Source organism: Erpetoichthys calabaricus, chromosome 3, assembly GCF_900747795.2.
Source record: "Erpetoichthys calabaricus chromosome 3, fErpCal1.3, whole genome shotgun sequence".
Classification (NCBI taxonomy): domain Eukaryota; kingdom Metazoa; phylum Chordata; class Cladistia; order Polypteriformes; family Polypteridae; genus Erpetoichthys; species Erpetoichthys calabaricus.
The window spans coordinates 153,333,505-153,356,783 of record NC_041396.2 but is presented as its reverse complement, the minus strand read 5'-3'; the positions used below and the strand labels follow the sequence as shown (position 1 = coordinate 153,356,783).

General features: G+C 38.1%; 1 protein-coding gene across 1 annotated transcript in view; it reads right to left on the bottom strand.

Moving 5' to 3' along the window:
- Positions 1–18,758: 18,758 nt before the first annotated feature.
- The window catches only part of qpct (glutaminyl-peptide cyclotransferase), a 54,798-nt gene continuing 50,277 nt past the window's right edge, over positions 18,759–23,279 (bottom strand). The window contains exon 7 of the mRNA XM_028797415.2: positions 18,759–19,799. Within this exon, the coding sequence (XP_028653248.1) occupies positions 19,654–19,799 (146 nt within the window). The 3' untranslated portion in view covers positions 18,759–19,653. The remainder of the gene's footprint in view (positions 19,800–23,279) is intronic.

Below are 23,279 nucleotides of genomic sequence, written 5' to 3'. Positions count from 1 at the left end.
GAGCCTGCCAAATTTCAGCCTTCCACCTACACGGGAAGTTCGAGAATTAATGATGAGTGAGTCAGTCAGTCAGTCAGTGAGTCAGTGAGGGCTTTGCCTTTTATTAATATGTATAGATTCAGACCCTTTGCTGTGGTACTTCAAATTGTGGTCAGGTGCCTCCCATTTGCTTTAATTATCCTTGAGATGAGCCTAGCACTTGATTGGTCTCCATATGTGGAAAACTGAATTGATTGGACATTATTCAGAAAGACACACACGTGTGTGTATAAGGTCCCACAGTTCACAGGACAAAAGCCAAGCCATGAAACCCAAGAAACCCTATGTAGACCTACACAATCAAGTTGTTGTGATGCATAGATCCATATAGATGCATTTCTTAAGCTTTGAGTGTTCCCAGAAGCATAGTGGCCCCAATACTTGTGAAATGGAAAAAGTTTGGAGTCACCAGTACTCTTATTTGAGTTGGTACTCTGGTCAAACAGAGTATCTGAGAAAGAAGGGCCTTGGTTATGAGGTGACCAAGAACCCAATGGTCACTAAAGCAGAGCTTCGGAAGTCCTCTGCTGAGATAGGAGAACAGTTTGGAAGGGTGACCATATCAGCAACACTCCATCATTCAGGCATTTATAGTATAGTGGCTTCCACTTCCATTTGGTGCTTCCCAAGTAAAGTAAGGACTCTAAAAGATTCTCTGGACTGATGTTGAAAATCTTCAGGCAGAACTCCAAGCATCATATCTGTCAAAGACCAGGAACTGCTCATCACCTGCTTAATGTATCGTCCCTATGGTTAAACATGGTGATGGCAGCACCATGCTATGGGAGTGCTTCTCAATGGCAGGGACAGGGAGATTGGTCAGTATTGAGGGAAGGATACAGGGAGGTACTTCAAGTAAACCTTCTCCACACCCTCAGACTGAGATGATGGTTCATTCAGCACCCCAATGACCCAAAGCATGAAGCCATGACAACATTGGACTGGCCGAGCCAAAGGCCAGACTAAAACCCTATAGAATATCTATGGAGAGACTTAAAGAAGACAGTTTACAGGTACTTTCCATCAAATCTAACACAGCTTGAGAAGATCTTCCAGGAACAGTGGGCTGAACTGCCCAAATCTAGTTGAGCAAAGCTTAGAGATAGTTACCACAGAAGAATCAAACCTGTAATTGATGCCAAATGGACTGAAAGGTACTACAAAGTACTGAATTAAAGGTTGGAATACTTGTATGTATAAAACTTTAAATCTACCACACAATAAAGTGTGCATAAAGTGAAGGTTTCTGAATACTTGGGCTGTACTAATAGATCTTCCATTTTGTATTAAATGTTGAGACTAATATGAACATTTGATATATACTTTATTAATCCCCTAGAGAAATGGTCTTTTTGCATGGCCTTTGGATGTTACAGCGCAGGGTCAGCCATTGTACAGCACCCCTAGAACAATTTTCAGACGAAGGGTCTTGCTCAAGGGCCCAACAATTTGCTAAAAGATTAGGGGCCTTGCACCTTTAACATGCTTAAATGTTTAATTCTCCTTTATTTTTTTCAATTAAAACAAAAATTAGGTGAAATGATATGTTTGAATCATATACTCTGTTAAATCAGAAACCCCAACAGATTTGTTTTTTTCATAATACGTACACATAGCAGCATCTTTTGACTTGATACTATTTCTGACAATCATGGTGAATAGGATAGATGAGTTTGTTGGGCTGAATTGCCTGTTCACAATTGTTCTGATCTTCAAAAGACCTGTAATTGAAAAATAAATACTCAAAAAATGTTAGAATGAATCAAATATTTACAAACACAAATGCACTGGCCAAGTGATAACGTCCCATAATAACAGCAGCAGTAATGCAGCACTGATGCTGTAAATTGCATTTTAAACCACTCAAAATAATAAGCATTTCTGATAATTGTTCACTCTACACTATACTTTTTTCTAGTTTTTGGTAGTGCACCTCAAATTAAACAGTCAACCACTGGTTCCCAGGTTCATCCTACAGGGTCCTGTGGTTCTAGGTTTTTATTCCAACCAGTTTCTCAATTGGTGTTTTATTGTTACTTTTAATTTATCTCATGGTTTAGTAAGTTGACCTTTTTATTCTCTTACTAGCCACATTACCAGTTGAGGACAGGTAATAGAAAAAATTAAAACATATTTGACATTTCTGGAGGCTTTGATCGGGGCTCTTGAGAGACTGAGCGAGAAGTCTGAGTGTCTGGACCTGTGAGTGTCCTGGATAAAAAACAAGATCCAGGCCTTTAATGACCTCTTGGGCACAGCCATCAGTAGTGGGTCTGATGGCACAGAGTGTGTCAGACCTTGTCGAGAGGTTTACTTACCTCGGCAGCGAAATTCATGTTTCTGGTGACTCTTCCTATGAAGTCAGTAGACAGATTGGGAGAACATGAGGGAGTCATGAGGTCGCTGGAAAGGGGTGTGTGGCACTTCTGTTATCTCTGCAAAAGGACAAAGGCCCAAGTCTTTAGAGTCCTGGTGCTTCCTGTTTTCTATATGGTTGAGAGACATGGATGTGTGATCTGAGACAAAGAATGGACTCCAGTACTGTGTAATTTTGGAGAATCCTTGGGTACTGCTGGTTTGACTTTGTGTCAAACAAGCCATTCCTCATGGAGTCCCAAATGAGGCACATTACTTGCAATGTGAGGGAACGTCAGTTATGGCACTATGGCCATGTGGATTGATTCTACGAGGGTGATCAGGCTTGCAGGATCCTCATTGTTACGTGGGTGGCCAAGGGGATGCCCACGTAACACCTGGCTGCGGCAGATAGATGGTCATTTCAGGGGGGTGGGACTGGAGCAACTGTCTGCCTGGGGGGTTGCCAACCAGGATCCCAAACTGTTTTGTCATGTGGTGGGTGCGACAATGCACTGTACTGGTACATGCTCCCCAACTTGACCTGACCTGATATACCTTGCCCTACATGTATCTTTAGCACCTTTCTTCGTCTCCTCCTGTGTCTGAACCTCTCTTGGCTGGTGCTCCCTCTTTCAAGTGTGCTCCCATAAAGCCGGCTTCTCAAACTCTGCAATTATTTTTTATGTGCCTTTTTTCTCCTCCTGTTCACTTTTATACTTCTTGTTTTTGAAGGTGACTCTCAGTGTACCTCCTGTCACTGACTAAGGATCCCAGAGTTCCAAAAGAATGTCCAAAAATGCCCACTAGAGGGCTGTATACCACCAAACCCCAACTAGAATAAGGGCAAGAACAGAATTTTTATAAGTAAAAAAATATTTTTTTCATACAGAGAGAGCCCTGTAGGTGTCAGGCAAAAAAAACAAACTGCTGTAATGAATTATTAATCTATTCAAACAAATTAGTAACTTGTTTGAACAAATTACATAATTCATTTGAACTGATTATTTTTACCCCCCCCCCCACCCCCAAAACTCTCATTTCAGTAACTGTTTATTTTTCATGGTCTGCAGTTTAGTGAACCAGAACCAGAAGAGTATAGCCAGCCAATAGTTTCAGTCTGTTCCGCGCTATTAGGTGGCATTATTAACTATATTTTAAACTTAACTTTTCTTCTATTAACATTTCCACCACTGGCTCCGAAATAGCACATTCTCTGAGGAAATTCCATAAATCCATTCTATTAACTTTTCCTGCATTTGATACTCATTTCAGGACTCCTCAAAAGACTGCAGTGTCTACTAGTTCCTCTTCCGGTTCACTGATTTTAACACAAACCTTACAGTTCACTAAACTGTATGCTAGAAAGACCGTATGGGGCTCCGTAGTAAGAAATTGACTGCAAAATGGGAAAAACAATAATAATCTGTTCAAACAAATTAATACAGAACAGTGCACAGTACTACATATATGAGTCGGGGGGGGGGGAATAAAAATAATCCATTCGAACAAGTTATGTAATTCATTCAAATGAGTTTTGTAATACAAATTACACAATTCGTTCGAATAAGTTAATAAATCATTCAAATGGATTAATAATATGATCAACAGATTTTTTTTTTTTTTTGCTTGACTCTATAATTTCACAAAATGCTCTGTAACAAAAAGCACCAGAGTACAATAGGCAAGAAAGAGTTGCCTGAAATACGAGGCAATCTCAGTGAACAAAGTCTCAATACAGAATCCAAAGATGTAAGATGTAAGGAACAAAGCAGAAGGTCAAAAAATCCATAACTAACAAAAAAATACTGCAAAACACAATTTAACTCATCAGTCCCAGGCACATTCAAAATGAAGAGCCAGGAACTGTGGGAGACCTGCTGGATTTATAGGGCAGTTCCTGGTAGGTGGCCCCATCTTTTGGGAGGCCACCTACAAAACACATGGGACATAACACAGGCAGCTTATATACATGAACAAACTGAAAATGCACATAATCAACAAAAGCAGCATTAACATAAATTAGAGAATCAAAAACAGACATTAAACATGAATTTGAACCCCAGGCTAAGACATGACACCTCCTGAGCCTGTACTCCTTCTCATGTGTCTTACACTTGCACTTCACCTTTCATTTGAGTTACCAAAGCCAAACTGAACAATCAGACTGCCAGACACACACACACACACACATTAGTGTTTTATTGTATAGTAGATTCTAAGAAATTCTGACGTATTTGAATTTTAACCAAAACTGGAAATGTTTACTTTTCAATTTTAATTGTTAACACTTTTTAGTTTAAGTACTGCAAAAATGCATCTACTTTTATTAATAATTTACTACTATGTAATAAGACCTTAAAAAACATTTCTTTTGGTCTTCGTAACACTTATAAAATATCAGTAAGGTGTTTATTCATCTTGGCAATGTGACTGACTATCAAAATTTTACTCTGGAGAGATCTCAGGGGTTTTAACTGAGATCAACTTCTTTTGATTATATATTTAGTATATGATCTGTGAATCCTGCATATTTTAAGTCATTTTACCATCATGTCAATGTGCTACACGGCAACAGAGATGAATAATCATCTACTGATGTTTTATAAGTGTTATGAAGACCAAAAGAAACCGTTTTTAATGTCTTGTTACATAAGCATAAACAAGTAATAGATCAGTTTTTGTAGTACCGAAACTGAAGTGTAACCTTAAGTTTTAATTCACCCTTTTCTATTGAGTTAGCTCCATTGACATCTAATGCTAAAAATGCTGAGTGCTAAATGGGAGCAACAACATCATAATTCACTAGTCTGCTCATTTGCAAGAAATGTTCCTTGGTGAACACACATGTGAAAATGGCATTCAATGTTCAGTCAATTTGTGTCAGACTAACAGATTTTAGAAACTGTTCCCGACTAACCACTTCCAATTTGCTTCATATTAATGGAAATAATGCTGTTTTGCCCAGTAACAGTGTCCAGATTGTAGGCTTGTACCTTTCTTAGTTTCTGAGATATGGAGGCTTATAAAAGGGAGTGTGGTCCTAATTTTACTGTAAAAATGAATGCTACAAAACAAAATGACAGTGTTCCATAAGTTGTAACTTTTAAACTGTTGATGCATGGAGTTTTAGGTGATTGTTCTTTAGTATTTGATGTCTTTAACAGCTAAAACAGTCAGCACACAGTTGCTATTTCCCATTTTATGGCTTGTTGAAAATTTATGGCATCTCACAACCTAACTGTGCCTTTATTCTGTCCTCAAGACCCAGAACCCCTGTCAACTGTTGTCCCCTTTTCCCTCTTGGAGAGTCGCCAGCAGCGGTCATCCCCCGTCCTCTTGGAAAATCACCGGCTCAGGTCGTACTGCAGCAAGTGTTTGCTTTATCTGCCCACGGCAACACACTGGAAGACACTTCACAAATAGTATGTGAACCTTTCCCATTGAGCACTATTGTGAATCACAACTCTGTGCATCCGAAATTCAAACAACACAACCTATACAGGGTGTTCCAGATCTAATTATGCAACTGTTTGACTGACAACCGTCTCCCCGCCATTTTGGAATGCAGGGCAGGTGCTGCCATCTATCGGCAACAAAAAGAATTTTAAGTGAAATCTCTATATGCAGGGCAGGTGCTGTGAATTCTCTATGTAATAAACTTAATAAGTTATAGTGTATGAAAATTGCATAATTAGATCTGGACCACCCTATAGTTTAAAAAGCTATGCTTTAGAACAACTTTGGCCCTCTGTATCTACACACTATACCATAAAAAAATCTTTCACATTTTGATAGGTATTGCTCCTGTTATAGGTTTACTTTAGCAACTAGGTACCTGAAATTAAACTTTCTGATTCCTATGGCATTAAAATGAAAAAAAAAAAACAATTTCAGGCCTATATTTCTAAGGTATATAGCTAGGCTGACCAGATTTCTATGGATTCAAAATGAGACACAATTCAATAATCCAGAAAATGTGCAAGACGCAAATTAAAACAAGGGCAAGGAGTGGAGGTGGTTTCCATGGAGTTTCATGCACCATTTAAAAATGCACCTGAAATCAAAGAGTGAGGGATGGATTCCCCTTTCACTTTTTGAATGGCTAAAAACACGTTGCATAAATTGGGGCACAATGCATAAAAATGGGAATGTCAAAAAAAAAAAAAAATTGGAACACCCAGTCAGCCTACATATATGACAAAGTCTACCATAAAAAATTCTACCACTGGAAGTAGCATAGGTTATTTAATATATGCACAAAACCTGACATTGGTACCCTAAACCAAATTATCGAGAACATCCAGTTCATCTGGTTTGATAAAGAGGAAGTGTCATAAAGTGGAAAAACACTGCAGACAAGATGTTCTAGTTTATCCACCATTCCTGTAACAAAATACAATACAATTTATTTTTGTATAGCCCAAAATCACACAAGAAGTGCCGCAATGGGCTTTAACAGGCCCTGCCTCTTGACAGCTCCCCAGCCTTGACTCTCTAAGAAGTCAGGGAAAAACTCCCAAAAAAACCTTGTAGGGAAAAATGGGAGAAACCTTGGGAAAGGCAGTTCAAAGAGAGACCCCTTTCCAGGTAGGTTGGGCGTGCAGTGGGTGTCAAAAAGAAGGGGGTCAATACAATACAATACACAGAACAGAACAAACCCTTAATACAGTATAAAAATAAAAATTTTAGAAGTACGGAGCAGAATTTAACAGTAAATGATATCACATAAGAAGATTTGGATATATTTAGAGTCCTGGAGACCTCATCCATAAAGCTGCCTCCCCCATTTGGCCATTCCAAGGCTGAAACAGTGCTGGGCCAGCCAATCTGATGAAAGGACCCCTCCTTCCCATGATTCCTGCGATCCTCCAACAAAAGGCCACCACTCATTTGTTCCGCTCATACCAAACCATCTACAGGTCAGCAGGATGTCATTGTGGATTTCAGTGGGATCATTCAAAAGCAATGGATCAACCTGATATGAAATCAGGTGTCTGCCTCACATAAAACGTTCCTGGGAAATATGCTGTTTGTATCTATGACCAGCATTGGTACATGGGCAACATTCATGCAACATCAGAGGAGGAACAAGATATGCAAGGAATATTTATGCATCATCATGATCCCTCTGAGGCTTACAGTTAGTCCATGAGAGAGGGTCCCCCTTGTGAATATCCTAAGGATCATTGATGCACCACTCACATCAATGGGCAGGCAGTATAAACTTCCAAACAATGTGGAAGAGGACATATGCTCAAAGTCTTAAAGCAGACACAGTGCAGTTTAATTGTAGAACTGTGTTTAGCAGAACAAAAACTATCTTCCTATATAATACGCTACTGTGATTGTCCATTTGTCTGTCCAGGATTTTAAATTACCTGTAGCTCGCAAACCGTTTGAACTATTGACCGGAAATTTGGTACACATGTACTATGTGACATCTACCATCAGCTTTCAGGATGATGATTGACCTCCAAGGTTATTCCTCTTTTTATTTAATTTTATTGTAGAATCAACTCTTGGCAGTGGCCAGCAGGGTGGCCATGTGGCGCATGCGTACAGGTACCATTCTCATCCTGTTCACTCCCCATACCTCTTCATATCTTAAATCATTCTTGAGGCAGATTGAAGACTTAAGTGCCAGCTTAAGTGAAAAATTAAAGAAAACGTACTAAGTAATTGCAACACAAACACTGACTTAATCAGCTTTAATATGAAAAGATGCCGACGAAAGAAAAGAAGTGCGCCACTAGGGTGGAGAAAAGAACAGCAAGCACATCAACCTCTGTGCAAATGAATTCTAAATGTACAGAGAAAGAGGATGAAATCTAGGAATGCTCAAGTCAAGTGTATTCACTGCACGTTATTGTGCAGTGCGCCGTTACTGGTTTAGACATAAAATACATACATGAATTTATTGATACAAGAAATAGCAACTCATACAAATAAATCAAATATGTACAATAGAGACACAAATCAGCATTTGAACCCCAGACAAAGGAAGAACCTTGGTTGAAATATAACACCTGGTTTCAGACTTTCATTTCGTGTTCACCTCCTAAATGATGTCTTGCCTTTTGATTGTGATCATTCAGTTTTGACCCTTTACTTTCCCTGACAATGTTTTGGCTAATAAATAATCTTCTGGTCTTTTGGTTATTAATAATATTCCTTTTATGAATTTGTGTGCACATATAAATGAATGTATTATTGTGGGTTTTTTTAAGACTTCCCAAGTCTGTTACTAGGTTGGTTTACTCTCACACCTTAAAATATCACACATACAGATACACTTACACATTGGGATCCTGTAGACAGAGTCTCAGGTGAAAGCCTATTTGCCAGTCACCCTGCAATATTCTTAGAATTCCCTTAGCATTCATGGACAGATATCCTAAAATAGACAACGGAGAATACATCTCACAATTTTCTATTGGAGTCTTTATTTACATAAATATCCTTAAATAGACAATGGAGCCTTACTGTATCTCACAATATTCTATACAAGGCTCTACTTAAGAACTTACTTATCAGCACGGACAAACATACAGGAGTCATATCAACACAATTAAAAGTGCGTCTCTTTTGGTTATGCCACTTATCAACCAAACAATATACTGCAGTTGTCTTTTCTTTTGAGGAATGACCTCTTAGTCTTGATAAACCCTATGGTCAAGTAATGCGGCAACTACTCATACAGTTGTCTTAATTTCCAATTTATTATTTCTGTCACTCTAGATATAAAGACTGCGGTGGGCTGGTGCCCTGCCTGGGGTTTGTTTCCTGCCTTGCGCCCTGTGTTGGCTGAAATTGACTCCAGCAGACCCCCATGACCCTTTAGTTAGGATATAGCGGGTTGGATAATGGATGGATGGATAGATATAAAGACAAAGTACAGAAATTTAAAAGCGATATGGTATTTATTAAAAAATAATACTAGTAGAAGAAAGCATAAAAGTAAATGTAGATAGTAAAGTCTGGATATACATAGTCTTTAGAAAAAGCTTAAGAAGAATGCCAAGGATTGGAAGCTGTCTTGGGAAGCTTTTGACTTAGCAAGTGATGTTATTCATGTGAGGCTTTTGCTGACAGTCAGATGAAACGTACGTCTCTTGCTCTCATATTCTGACATTGCCTTTGCCCTCTCCTAACATCACTGTTTTTTCTTTTATTTGGTCCCATATTTATTTTAAAACTCCATGTGGGCTTCAGGGACATGCGATATTAACACACACTTGATTGGCTGGCTGTCGATATGATGGATGTCCTCACTCAAACCCCTAGATCTGTTTATGCATGTCCGTTTTCCCAAGCAATGAAATAATCAACAAACTTTTTGATCTTTAGGAACCTCTGAACTCCTTCCTTTCCCAAGGTGTAAACCAAATTCACAAATCTTAGTCCTATAGCGTCCATCTGTTTGCAGGTTTTAAAGTAATCAATACAGCCAAGGAGGTGTTTCCTGGGCTTCTGCTTCATTTAGACAGATGTTTTAAAGTGATTGATTCATTGATGTCCTTTTACAATTCAGGAAAAGAAGATGCTTTTTTTTTCAAAAATTTTTATTTTATTAAGCATCGCATGTGTTTTTTCATTGTATGCACTACACAAAAAATACAATAAAAAATTACATTATTTCTCTTCAGTGTCTGAAAGTTAAAATAATATCCTGCTGCCAATAAAATCATATACAGGTGCTGGTCATAAAATAAGAATATCATGACAAAGTTGATTTATTTCAGTAATTCCATTCAAAAAGTTAAACTTGTATATTAGATTCATTCATTAAACACAGACTGATGAATTTCAAATGTTTATTTCTTTTAATGTTGATTATAACTGACAACTAATGAAAGTCCCAAATTCACTATCTCGGAAAATTAGAATATCAATTAAGGCCAATGCAAAAAAAGGATTTTTAGAAATGTTGGCCAACTGAAAGGTATGAACATGAAAAGTATGAGCATGTACAGCACTCAATATTTAGTTGGGGCTCCTTTGGCCTGGATTACTGCAGCAATGCGGCGTGGCATGGAGTTGATCAGTCTGTGGCACTGCTCAGGTGTTATGAGAGCCCATGTTGCTCTGATAGTGGCCTTCAGCTCTTCTGAATTGTTGGGTCTGGCGTATTGCATCTTCCTCTTCACAATACCCCATAGATTTTCTATGGGATTAAGGTCAGGCGAGTTTGCTGGCCAATCAAGAACAGGGATACCATGGTCCTTAAACCAGGTACTGGTAGCTTTGGCACTGTGTGCAGGTGCCAGGTCCTGTTGGAAAATGAAATCTGCATCTCCATAAAGTTCGTCAGCAGCAGGAAGCATGAAGTGCTCTAAAACTTCCTGGTAGACGGCTGTGTTGACCTTGGACCTCAGAAAACACAATGGACCAAGACCAGCAGATGACATGGCACCCCAAACTATCACTGACTGTGGAAACTTTACACTGGACCTCACGCAACGTAGATTCTGTGCCTCTCCTCTCTTCCTCCAGATTCTGGGACCTTGATTTCCAAAGGAAATGCAAAACTTACTTTCATCAGAGAACATAACTTTGGCCCACTCAGCAGCAGTCCAGTCCTTTTTGTCTTTAGCCCAGGCGAGACGCTTCTGACGCTGTCTCTTGTTCAAGAGTGGCTTGACACAAGGAATGCGACAGCTGAAACCCATGTCTTGCATACGTCTGTGCGTGGTGGTTCTTGAAGCACTGACTCCAGCTGCAGTCCACTCTTTGTGAATCTCCCCCACATTTTTGAATGGGTTTTGTTTCACAATCCTCTCCAGGGTGCGGTTATCCCTATTGCTTGTACACTTTTTTCTACCACATCTTGTCCTTCCCTTCGCCTCTCTATTAATGTGCTTGGACACAGAGCTCAGTGAACAGCCAGCCTCTTTAGAAATGACCTTTTGTGTCTTGCCCTCCTTGTGCAAGGTGTCAATGGACGTCTTTTGGACAACTGTCAAGTCAGCAGTCTTCCCCATGATTGTGTAGCCTACAGAACTAGACTGAGAGACCATTTAAAGGCTTTTGCAGGTGTTTTGAGTTAATTAGCTGATTAGAGTGTGGCACCAGGTGTCTTCAATATTGAACCTTTTCACAATATTCTAATTTTCCGAGATACTGAATTTGGGACTTTCATTAGTTGTCAGTTATAATCATCAACATTAAAACAAATAAACATTTGAAATACATCAATCTGTGTGTAATGAATGAATCTAATATACAAGTTTCACTTTTTGAATGGAATTACTGAAATAAATCAACTTTGTCATGATATTCTAATTTTATGACCAGCACCTGTAGGTCCAAAATCAGGAATAAATAAATATTCATAATGAATTATAAGATGACATTTATACGTATTTATGCAGGACGCCAAGCAGTTCATTTTAATTACACTACTTGCCTTGTAGTGTCTACTATATTTAAATACATTCTGCACATTTCCAGGGATGTCCACCAATTACTTTGCAGACTAAGGGAGTTTCTGACATTTTATCCCAAACACTGCAGCATGTAAACAATGCCCTGCAAGTGTCCGGTATTTCAGTTCATCTTGTTGGTTTGAGCAAAAAATAAAATATACGGATGTCACCATTTTGTGCAAGGATGTGTATCTAGGTTTCTAGGAACCTAAGGTAATGTTTTGTGACATTATTGAAGCGACAACACTTAAACCAGCTCCTCAGCACATTCACTGTTTGAGAGTTGTTGCTACTACTTGCGCTATTTAAAGTGTTAGGTTTCAAATTCATTGGCTATGAACTTTTGACTGTTTCTTGACTTTGATTTTGGTTCATGTTTTGGGTTTGGATGTTCATTAGGCTTACTTTCTTAGTTTTGACAATATTTGTTTAATTATTTGAGGTTCACCTTCTGACCCATTTTCAGTTTTTTTTTCCAGGGTCTACTGTTTTCCTTTTCTTGGAAAAATAAAGGCACTCTACCTGTCTTGTAACACTTCTTATTTATTTATACTTTTTTTATTAATCATTTTGTAATATTCTTTTTGATCCCTTTGTTAATTCAATTATTTTTATTAATCACTTCTATTTTTTGTTAATCATTTTGTAATTTTTAATGCTTTGTATTTCTGTTTTAGTATTCCTATTACCCACACCTCTTCATATTAAGCCTTGGGGGTGAGGACTTCTAATTATGCAGATTGGCTTAACAGGATTTGCCCAACCTTCTCAGAGCTTCAATCGGATGCAGGAGTTCCACAGTCAATTATTTGTTTTCTTTGACACTGGCTTCCCTTCTCTCACCTCTCTAAAAATTTTAGTCAAATTGGGCTAAGCTCATGTATCTTGGCCTTTTGTATTACCTGACATTTTCCTCTCTACCACATTTTGTATTGTTGCCTTTGTAAATTTTGGCATTTTTTTGGTATGTTTGCCTTTAGTATTGGCTGGCCTTTTGTTTTTGCTATATATTTTTACATTCTTCTTTTGAATAGATTTTAATAAATTTTTGTTAGAAGTATTTTTGATTAACCAATTACATTTTTTTTAAGCTCATAGTCTTTCTTCAGCTTTAAATCCTAAATCAAAACACCAGCTGCATTTTAGAAAGTGCCAAACTTCAGGGTAATTGCTTATCTTTGTAATACTGAGCATAATTAAATACTCAGTTTTTTATCCCAAAATGACTTGGCATCATCTGTAAAAGTTTGTGGTCAGTTGGGTCCAACTCTATAAATGGAACGTATGCAGACCGTAGAAATTCCCAGTGATGCCATAATGACAGTGCAGTTGCTCATTTCTATAAAGCTGCATTGACATGCAGATTAAAAGTCTACAACCAAAGCATCTCTGCTCTGTACTGTTTTTCAGCACTAGCTTTAGTTCTTTGGCTTTTTTAGTACACTTTTTATATTCAAAATGTAATAATAAGTATGCTAAACCAAAAAAGTGTCAGTATGTACTTGTAAACTTTGAACAATAATACAAAGTACAATGTAGGCAAGGTTGGAAGAAATGTGAGTCATGCACACCATGAAGTAGTGCAGTGTAAAAAACATCAAATATAAGAAACAATAATCAGCACCACAATCATTGTAATGACTTAAGAGTGAAAATGCAGAGATTTTATTTTAAATAGAGATCAAGAGAAAGAGCAAAGGCCAAAGCCATGAATCTTTCCTATATGCCATCACAGCTAAATCACTACACAAAGACATGGTCAAAATACCGTTGCACAAATTCTGAAACCATGCAGATATGACTATACAAACACTCTCAAAGAAGTTTCAGTCCAGTCTTAGATAATTAGGAAGTGCATGACCACCTTAATAGCCTATACTGTGACATCACAGGTTGTGATTTCATGTTGTCCTGTACAGCAGCATGGCAATCATTATCACTACCCAATCTGCACCCCCTGATTTGTGCCATTGTGTTTAAATGTGATTCTCTTTTACAACACAGCCCAATCTGTGTCTCTTATTTTATGACTTAAGTTACTGTCTTATTTGTAGCCCCTTTTTTCACACACAAGTGCACTAAATTAACTTTTTTGGTAATATATCCAGTATTTTATTCTTTCTTATTTTGTAATTTGATTTGATTTGATCTAGCTTGTTTGTGTAAGGAAAAAAAGGAGCAAAAAATTTCCAAGTAAGCAAAATGAAAGTGGTCTTGCAATAGCCATAACAGAAATGTGCGTTTTGGATGATAAAAATTGGTGGTAATAGTGAGGAGTGTATCATACTTAATACAGCAGTGAAGACACAACATATAATGAATATTCAGCTAATACACCCCTCAAATGAAAATACTGTGATTTGTGTATCCGCAGTTGGGCCATGCCATAAAGTTTTTTTTTATGATCAACTATTTATTAAATATTTCAAAAACAGTAAATTAAAATTGCACAGAACGTTTAAAATGGAACCCATGCCTGAAAAAGCCCCCTCCCACACCAAAATACCCAACCAGCACCCCCATTCCAAGTTAGGAAGCACTGAACCAACAGCAGCATTAAGGATTAGTAAACATCCAGGATTTAAAAGACTGAACAGGGATAGAGCAGCCCTCAATAGTCTTCTTTGAAGGTTTGTTAATACAAGATACAGAATTCTCTATGTGTAACAAACTGTAAAATATAGATGCTCAATTATCAACAGTGTCTAGGCATTTCCACAGTGTTAAGAAAGTCGTTTAGCGGCAAGTCTCCCTAAACAGATAAGGTTCTGCTGGTAAGAGGTGACACGTAGGTAGGACAGATCTAAAAGGATTAGAGTTTCAGGTAATATTGAAATATGAACAGATTGGAATGAAGACAATGAACAGTATAAGAAAGGTTAAAAGTGAAAAAAAATAGGAGGGCAGAACCTGAACATGTAGAGAAAAGTGCACATTCAATGTGCAAAAGTGACAAAGTGGTTCAGGTTCAAGACCCATCAGTTAGCACTAATGGAGAGAAGGGTAAAGTCTATGAACAAACTTTAACTGGATTTGTTGATAATAAGGATTTCAGAAATAGCATTTAACATTATGAAATATAGTCACCAAGGCAGGAGGAGTAAAGGCACGAGAAAATTATTTGAGCTAAGCTGAAATTAATGGGAGAAGGTTATAAGTGGAGTTATACAATACAGAATACAGGCCAGAAACTGGATGCTTACAGGAAGAGAAAGAATTTTTTTTCTTTAAGTGCATGGGGATGGGGTGTAAATCCACCTGGGGTGCCGATCATATAGTGAAGCTGCATATTATCACGAATGTTTGCAACAGATTGAGCAGCACTGTAAAGTGCGAGTTGAAATATACTTATTGTATGCATGTGTGAAAGTTCTTTGCATGCGTGAAGCAAAGCAGTCAGGGGGCTCAGATCAGGTACTGACAAGTACCACACACAAGATAAGTACAAAATGACGGTGTCCATTAAAAATAAAATGGCATTGTATGTTAAATATTTTATCAATTGTAACAATTGCCTTTAGCACAAAAAAACCTTTAATATGAATTCTTCATATTCTAAAACCTTCAAAAAGTCACAAAAAATTAAATATACCTGGCAGACATCTCTTTCAGGGTGATGTGACAATCTAAGAACATTAAAAAACATTTAGTGATTAGAGTAGGTGTACTTGTTCCAAACTGACAGAATTTAAAAGTAGGTAATACAGAATTTGCTAAATATGTGGAAGAGATCTTAATCTTTATACAGCATTGATCAGCAGAATCTGCAAATAGCTCACTGAATGTGTTGAATTGGTAGAACACAGGATGATTTATATATAGTAATGGTCAGTTGAAATTGTGAGTATAAAGCTTGTCACAGCCTCATGGACCCAAGAGCCCCTTGCACAGGTGGAAGAACTCTGATTCCTAAGAGAAATGCCTCTGACTCCTCCAAAGTTAGACATACAGTTGTCAAAAAACTCACTGAAGAATTGTAAGACAATTGTATTTTCCCTAGCTTCTCGTCAACTGTACTGTATGTACATATTACTTTATATATACTAAATTGTATATTAGGAGTGCACTTTAAAGCAAGTTAAATATAACACCCCATAATGACAACGTGAAAAAAGTTTACCTGAGGTTTTTGCAAATTTATTAAAAATAAAAAAACTGAGAAATCACATGTACATGAGTATTCACAGCCTTTGCTCAATACTTTGTCGATGCACCTTTGGCAGCAATTACAGCCTCAAGTCTTTTTGAATATGATGCCACAAGCTTGGCACACCTATCCTTGGCCAGTTTCGCCCATTCCTCTTTGCAGCATCTCTCAAGCTCCATCAGGTTGGATGGGAAGCGTCGGTGCACAGCCATTTTAAGATCTCTCCAGAGATGTTCAATCGGATTCAAGTCTAGGCTCTGGCTGGGCCACTCAAGGACATTCACAGAGTTGTCCTGAAGCCACTCCATTGATATCTTGGCTGTGTGCTTAGGGTCGTTGTCTTGCTGAAAGATGAACCGTCGCCCAAGTCTGAGGTCAAGAGCGCTCTGGAGCAGGTTTTCATCCAAGATGTCTCTGTACATTGCTGCAGTTATCTTTCCCTTTATCCTGACTAGTCTCCCAGTTCCTGCCGCTGAAAAACATCCCCACAGCATGATGCTGCCACCACCGTGCTTCACTGTAGGGATGGTGCCAGGTTTCCTCTAAACGTGATGCCTGGCATTCACACCAAAGAGTTCAATCTTTGTCTCATCAGACCAGAGAATTTTCTTTCTCATGGTCTGAGAGTCCTTCAGGTGCCTTTTGGCAAACTCCAGGCGGGCTGCCATGTGCCTTTTACTAAGGAGTGGCTTCTGTCTGGCCACTCTACCATACAGGCCTGATTGGTGGATTGCTGCAGAGATGGTTGTCCTTCTGGAAGGTTCTCCTCTCTCCACAGAGGGCCTCTGGAGCTATGACAGAGTGACCATCGGATTCTTGGTCACTTCCCTGACTAAGGCCCTTCTCCCCTGATCGCTCAGTTTAGATGGCCGGCCAGCTCTAGGAAGAGTCCTGGTGGTTTTGAACTTCTTCCACTTACAGATGATGGAGGCCACTGTGCTCATTGGGACCTTCAAAGCAGCAGAAATTTTTCTGTAACCTTCTCCAGATATGTGCCTCGAGACAATCCTGTCTCAGAGGTCTACAGACAATTCCTTTGACTTCATGCTTGGTTTGTGCTCTGACATGAACTGTCAACTGTAGGACCTTATATAGACAGGTGTGTGCCTTTCCAAATCATGTCCAGTCAACTGAAATTACCACAGGTGGACTCCAATTAAGCTGCAGAAACATCTCAAGGATGATCAGGGGAAACAGGATTCACCTGAGCTCAATTTCGAGCTTCACGGCAAAGGCTGAGAATACTTATGTACATGTGCTTTCTCAATTTTTTTTTTAATAAATTTGCAAAAACCTCAAATAAACTTTTTTCACGTTGTCATTATGGGGTGTTGTGTGTAGAATTCTGAGGAAAAAATGAATTTAATCCATTTTGGAATCAGGCTGTAACATAACAAAATGTGGAAAAAGTGATGCGCTGTGAATACTTTCCGGATGCACTGTACAGGTTCGAAGTATAAGCTTTAATTCTAAAACATTCCCAATGGAGCATGTGCCCCATGCTGGATACAACCTCCCAGCCTTTATCCTTCTCTCTTTATTATTTCTGATTAAACACCTTCTCAACCAGATGAGCCAAATTTAAGCTCAATTGCCCACAGTAAGCAGTGGTCTTTAAATTCCTGCCAGATATTACTTTTGTGGTCAACAATGCCCTTTGAAAGTAACACAGCTGTCCTACCAGTTTCCCATCTGCTGTCTCCAAATACTTCTGCATCCCTGAGCACCAATTTCTAAACACAGAGACAGGCAATCCTTGTAGTTTCTATGCCACTTCTCCTCTAATGCAGAAATAACCTAACCCGTCACCTAATAGTTTGTGAAAGGTTTGTCTTTCTGCCAGTCTCCAAGTGTCTCCTTCTCACTTTGATGCCCATATAGCAATATAGTCCCTATTTAGAGAACTGTGTTATACAGTTACTTGTCAGTGTTTACCCAAACTGACACACCTGCAGAACAACAATCTTTTTTTTGAAATTTCTCTTTTCTTAACTTAAAAAAATGTCAGAACATGCTTAAATGATAAGATGGATACATTGCAAGATTATATTAAAAGGAGCCTAAATACTTGCAAATGATTAGTTCTTCAAAAGGAAGCAATTCCACATACACATAAAAGGCTTCTCTTGCTTTTTGCAAACTTTTCAAAACTACTAGAACAATAAAATCTGGACAAAGTACTCAAAAATCGAGAAAAAAAGTACATTTGGCAAATTAGAAACACTGACTCATTAAGAAAATCCTTATTTCAACCATCAAAAACTGAGGATAGATTGCAAAGTCATTGTTTGAATCTGTTCTGTTGCATCATGGCCTGAAAGTGATGTTATAATGCAATGCATGCGGCAAAAATTTATAAAATAATGATAAAAAATTCTTCTACTAAGACTGCTTTTGGTTTTCTTTTTCCACTTTAAAAATGACAAAAATTTTCTTTTTTACACACGTATACAAATAAGTTACTTTCTCAAAAATTAACTTATAAACATCTCAAACATACCTGAAACACTTGTCTTTTTATATTTAATTTAACAACAAACAATATCCATGGTTCAATGTATGCAATGGTAGGTAACAAATTAAAGCATATATTATATTTATTTAAATATAAAGGAGTGAGGTAAACCAAAAAAAGCAGACTGTGTTTCTACTCGCAATACAAACTGGTTCCTCCTTCATTTATTTACATTGTGCAGAAACATCACATGCTTACAGATGTCATCCAGGACTATTTCTTATATAAAGACAGATCAGCAGTGTTTCTTAGTAGCAATGGTTCAGGCTCTGTGTACTCCATCCCTGTCTATACATGACAGGATTTCATTCTTAGTTGTCCTCCATTAATAGTTTCCAAAGATAAACACAGTATATCACCTACAATTGTACAATACACATATTAACCTCATAGGCACACTGTCTCTTCTTTTCTGCTGAAACATTAACAGCAGTGATCTTCCACCATCTGAGTTTTACTCCAATATTTTAATCTCTAATAAAAATTCTACAATTCCATCATTTTATTGTACTTTAGCCTTAATATTACATTAGACTATCTCAGCAACCTGTATAAATCAATGTTTCAACTGGAGATCACTATTTATTATTATTTTTAGCTTATTCATTTTAACAAGTGTTACTAAAGACAGTAACTCTGACCCTAAATTTAAAACAGATGATTTATTCTGAGGATAGCAGGACATATTTAAATCACTTGTCTTAATATATTTTTTAAACAAAACACATATTATCATAAAATAATAATTTGCACAAATAATGTACTGTTCTATAATAAATGTGATACTTCTTTTACTGGTAAGCAAGTGTCAACCAATACAAATATGTTATTATTTTTCTTTATTATTTTAATCATCATAAAAAAGTTCTGAATATTAATATATAATGATTGCTTATCCAAAGAAAAATAATCAATTTAGAATCAGGAAGTGAAAAAAATATATATACAGTATAGTGAAGAACAACACATGTTACACTTTCAATAAGGCAAGAATTAAAACTTTCGAAACTGAAAAAATGCATGTTTGTATGTATATACAGTATACTGCATTTATATATATAAAAACATTTAGGTGAAATTTCAGTTAACTTCTGCAATTTAATCCAATAAAATAATTGTAATTAAAGTGCAGATTTGAAAATACATCAGGGTACTCTCCAAAATCAGCTTCAGGACTTCAGGTATTCAAGCACAAACACTTGCAAAATCTTATTCAGGTTTTCAATGGTGTCTCTGTCCAGATTCTGTTCATTGTCATTAAAAGTGTGCCAAACATCAGGGAATGGAGTTGGTATCAGATGTAGGATCCGCACACCTGTAGGTAAATGGTAGATAAAAATAAAAAATGTTTGACATTACTATACTTTTCAAAACATTTTTAATTAAGTAAGAGCTGAGTGTGATGTAAGGATCAGTTGAAATTAGGCAGGACTTTTACGACAGTAAATAATTGTTATAATGTGATTTTTCAGAGGTGTAAACAAATACAAAACAAATGCAAAACTTTAATTTTCTTTCACACATCTTTCTTTTACTGGACGTCTCTGCACTTCCCTTTATGATTTCACAGCAAAAACTGCAATAGTCTTATGTTGGTTGTCTACTAATTTCCTCACTTGCTCACAGGAAATCTTCCTTTTTTAACCTAATACTTTTTGGAGCTTCCAAGCAGTAAGAATCATCTAGCTTTAATACTGATAATTCTGGTCTGGCCCAATTATTCCCAGAGCAATCCTTCTCCTACATTGCCCTATAAGACCTTTATTGGTGCATTAACTATATTTGTTCTTAGTTGTTCTTCTCCCTCTGTCCTCCTAGCCTCTTTCAATTATCTTTCTTTTTCTATTTCTGTTTCTCCTACCATGCATGGGTAGGTGTTGTCAACTTTGTCATTTTCATCTGTATGCTTGGGAAACTGGCATTCTATTGATATAGTGAGGTCAGGTTGGGGAGCATGCACTAGTACAGCGCATTGCCGCACCCACCACATGACAAAACAGCTCAGGATCCTGGTTGGCAACCCCTCAGTCAGACACTCGGTCCAGTTCCACCCTGCGGAAATGAACCTCTATCTGCTGCAGCTAGGTGTTGTGTGGGTGTCCCCTTGGCCTGGTCTAGCCACTTGGGTCCTAAACAATGAGGTTCCTGTAAGCCAGATCACCCTTTGGGAATCGCACCACATGGTCGTAGTGCCGTAACTGATGCTCCCTTCAAATGCAGGTAATGTGGCTCATTTGGGACTCCATGAGCAACTGCTTGTTTGATACAAAGTCAAACCAGCGGTACCCAAGGATTCTCTGAAGAGACACAGTACCAAAGGAGTCCAGTCTTCATCTCAGGTCACTGGATATTGTCCATGTCTCACAACCATATAGGAGGACTAGAAGCACTAGGACTCTAAAGACTTAGACCTTTGTCCTTTTGCATAGATATTGGGAGCACCACACACCCCTTTCCAATGACCTCATGACGCCCCATGCTTTCCCAATCCGTCTACTGACTTCAAAGGAAGAGTCACCAGAGACTTGAATATCACTGCTGAGGTAAGTAAACCTCTCGACAAGGTCAACACTCTCCCAGCAGACATACACACTGCTGATGGCTGTGCCTATGAGGTTATTTAAGGCCTGGATCTTGGTTTATATCCAGGACAATCGCAAGCCCAAACACTCAGACTCCTTGGTCAATCTCTCGAAACCCCGATTAGAGCGTCCATTGACTCCGCGAAGATCACAGCATTGTCAACAAAGTCAAGACCAGTGAATCTTTCTTCACCAACTGATGCCCCACAGCGGCTGAACCCCATGACCTTGCCCAACACCCAGTCCATGCAAGCAATGAACAGAATACGAGCAACAACACACTCCTGACAAACCCCAAATTCAACATCCACTCTGCACAGCACTCACATTACCACTGTACAGGCCGGCCACGATATCCAGTAACCTTGAAGAGATCCCGCAAAAAGCCACAGGATGTCCCACAGGGTACCTCGATCAACTGAGTTGAACACTTTATGAAAATCAACAAAGGCTACAAAGAAACTCTGCCAATATTCAGGTTTATGCTCCATGAGTACCCTCAGCGCCAGTATCCGGTCAATGGTAGATCTCTTAGACGTAAAACCAGAATGGTCCGGTCACTGATTTGTGAACAAGTGATCATGGATCCTTTTGAGGACGACCCTAGCAAGGATCTTACCTAGCAGAGAGAGCAGTGTTATCACCCTGTAGTTCTTGTTTAAGAAAAGTTCTGCTTAAAGCTTAAAAATCTTGCTTAATTTCTTTTTACTTATACAGATGCACCATTTCTAAACGAGAACTTTCTTTTCTTTGGTATATTAATTTTTCTCTATTTTTTTTGTGAACCGTTTTACTTTGAAATTTTACTAAACTTTTTAAAACAAAGATATATGTTTTGCGGAATCATTTCAGTGCTGCAAAACTTTGGTAATTTTGGGTACATGCAGCTACAATCCAAAAACTGTATGCCTATCCCATTTTCATGCTGTAAATGGGTCTTCAGTTCCTGCTAGCACTGGGACCTATTCTAAATGACAACTGACTCAATTAACACACTGCATCTAAGTTATAGCAAATCTCTTATTCACTTACAGGGGGTAAAAGACTATACCACTGTCTATGCAATTAAAGAAAATTATATTATATTCAAATTAAGCAAACACTAATATGAGTTTAACTTAATACTACAATTACCAAAGCCTACAAAGAAACTCGAAAATCCGCCCACCTTAAATCCCTTCGCACCTCTCCTACATTTCATGTGTGTTCCGTGTCTACAACAATCCATGTAGACACATCGTTAAAACAGAAATGTTTTTCATGTTTTAGTAATAAATGATGAAATGTAGACATGAACTGTATAACGTGTGAAGACTGAAGTCCAAATATCAAATAAACACTTTCACAAAAGATGCAATTTTAATATGACAGCTTCCGTGGTGCAGCGGTAAGAACTGCTGACTTGTAATCAAAAGGCTGTAGGATCGATCCTGGATACCGGGCAAATTTACCATTTTGAGTAGTGAGCTGCTCTTATTGTTAATATTATGCAATAGAAAATACATTTGATTTGCGTCTGTAACAGCTGGTGTAAATTTATAGTACTTTTATTTTCTTAGTCACGACCACGATTCAACAACCACAGATCTGACACTGTTAGTTTTAATTTAAAACTGGGAATAACTATAGATGTGAGTGGTGTTTTGAGACAATGAAACGGGAAATTCTCTGATCTGGAGGGATAAAAGCTGCCACACAAACGCTGGTGAATGTGCCTTTTTCGTATCTCATTGTCACTTGAATTTTTTCTATTCAGTTTTATTGAGCGTTCCTGCTCACGCTGAATTAGTATGCACCAAACTGTAAATTTGCGTGTCACCCAGGATCGATCCCGTGGCCTCTTGATCACAAGTCAGCAGGTCTTACCGCTGCATCACGGAAGCTGTCGTATTGCACTTGCACCTTTAGTGAAGTGTTTATTTGATATTTGGATTTCAGCCTTCATACATTATACAGTTCATGTGTACATTTTGTCATTTATTACTAAAACATGAAAAACACTTCTGTTTTAACGATGTGTTTACATAGATTGTTGTAGAAATGGACCACACATGAAATGCATGTGTTCCAAATACTATCTATTATTTCTCTATACAACTCTAGGTACCTGACTCCCAGATAATCAAGGCTTTGCTGGGAGAACTTTGTGCCTGTTCTGCAGCGGTGGGGGGATGGGATGGAAAAGTAGGCTGCTTGCCTCTTGTCTTGATCGG